The sequence below is a fragment of the Habropoda laboriosa genome, unplaced genomic scaffold (genome assembly GCF_001263275.1).
Source record: "Habropoda laboriosa isolate 0110345459 unplaced genomic scaffold, ASM126327v1 scaffold6364, whole genome shotgun sequence".
Lineage (NCBI taxonomy): Eukaryota > Metazoa > Arthropoda > Insecta > Hymenoptera > Apidae > Habropoda > Habropoda laboriosa.
This window is the reverse complement of record NW_017106242.1, coordinates 1-1,568: the sequence shown is the minus strand read 5'-3', so window position 1 is coordinate 1,568 and position 1,568 is coordinate 1. Positions and strand designations below refer to the sequence as shown.

The 1,568-nt window shown below is 39.6% G+C and overlaps 1 protein-coding gene across 1 annotated transcript; it reads left to right on the top strand.

Moving 5' to 3' along the window:
- Window positions 1-4: 4 nt before the first annotated feature.
- LOC108578296 (plasmid recombination enzyme-like) lies at window positions 5-1,534 on the top strand (the record flags this gene model as incomplete). Its single annotated transcript, XM_017941597.1, has 1 exon — window positions 5-1,534. A coding segment is annotated over exon 1 (1,530 nt), but the record flags the coding sequence as incomplete, so codon positions are not given.
- Window positions 1,535-1,568: the final 34 nt, after the last annotated feature.

The window sequence follows — 1,568 nt, the reverse complement described above, 5'->3', positions numbered from 1 at the left end:
GTCAATGAGTTTCTTAATTTTTAGAACAAAGAAGTTGAAATCTTTCGGTGAGATCTCAAGTTCGCTTTCTCACAATTATCGCACACGAGAAACGCCGAATGCCAATCCTCAAGAAACGCCAAAAAATGAGCATTCTCATCAATCAGCAGACGATGTGTTATGTGGAATCAAAGATCGTATCCCACAAAAGGTGCGTAAGAATGGTGTCTTATGTATTGAAACGTTAATGACAGCTTCTCCAGAATGGCAAGGTTGGCATAATGCGAGTAAAGAAGCAGCATTATTTGAGAAGTCTAAAGCGTGGTTGGTTGAAAAGTTTGGTGCAGAGAATGTGATTGCAACCAGTATTCACCGGGATGAAACAACACCGCATCTCGTGGCCTATATTGTGCCATTAGATCCTCAGACTAATAAATTAAATGCAAGGAAGTGGTTAGGCGGCCGTACAAAGTTATCTCAACTGCAAACGGATTATCATCAAGCCGTCACGCAACATGATCAAGATTTTGGCTTAAGACGAGGAATTGTGGGTTCAAAAGCCAAGCATACAACCATTCAGCAGTTTTATTCTCAGATCCAAGCACCTATCGTACCGAATCAAGCATTTGAGCATGTACAAACACAGATTCAGCCAATTTCTACACCCGTACTAGCCAAACCGTTAGACAGTCAGCTCAGTGAACCAGCGTGGATAGCATCTGTAATTTATAAAGATGTCGCTTCACAGGTAGATGTGATCAGTGCCCAGTATCAACAAGCAATGCAAGATATGCAAAATGCTTATGCACATCAATTGAAAGTCACCCGTATAGAAGCAGATAAAGAACGAGATGCCCATCATCGTGCAATTCGAGTGATTGAAGATGAAAAGTTAAAAGTTGAAGCGTTACAAAAAGAGCTCAAGGTCTTTCGCGAGTATCAGAGGTTTTTCCCACAAGAGTATGCTCAACTTGAGGCGCATATCCAACTTAAATTACAAGAACATCAAAAAGTATTAGATCGCCAACATAGTTCTTCTACAAAATCTGATCTAGATCATTCATTAACCATGCATCAAAAGCAATTAAAACAGACAGAGGATCAACGTATAGCGTCTGTCAGACAACGCTTTGAACATAATATTGAACAGGCGAATAATCTCGCTGAAAAGGAAGTCTATACACAGAATTATGACAACTGGCAGAACAACCGATCATTAGATGTAAAGCAAGTGTTTAAAGAAATCTCTGAAACGTATAAAAGTACTCCTTTTTACGTGCTGCTTAAACAATTGGTTGTCAACCATTGTCATGAAGCTTTCTTAGATGAACAAACCGAGGCACTACAAACCTTTAAACCTGAACAGGTATTTGCACGAGTCCGTAATCACGTTGCTGAGAATATCAAGATGTGTCGTCTTGCAGAACAGTATTTATATCAAAGGCAGTTTGAATTACCGCCTGAGCATACAGAATTAAATAAAAAGATAGAGACCTTACGCACCTGCGTTATTCAAACTGAAGAGATGCTCAGAGAAAAGAGCTTTGCTCAAGATGTCGAACGCAAAGAAAGACAAATGAGAAATGAAG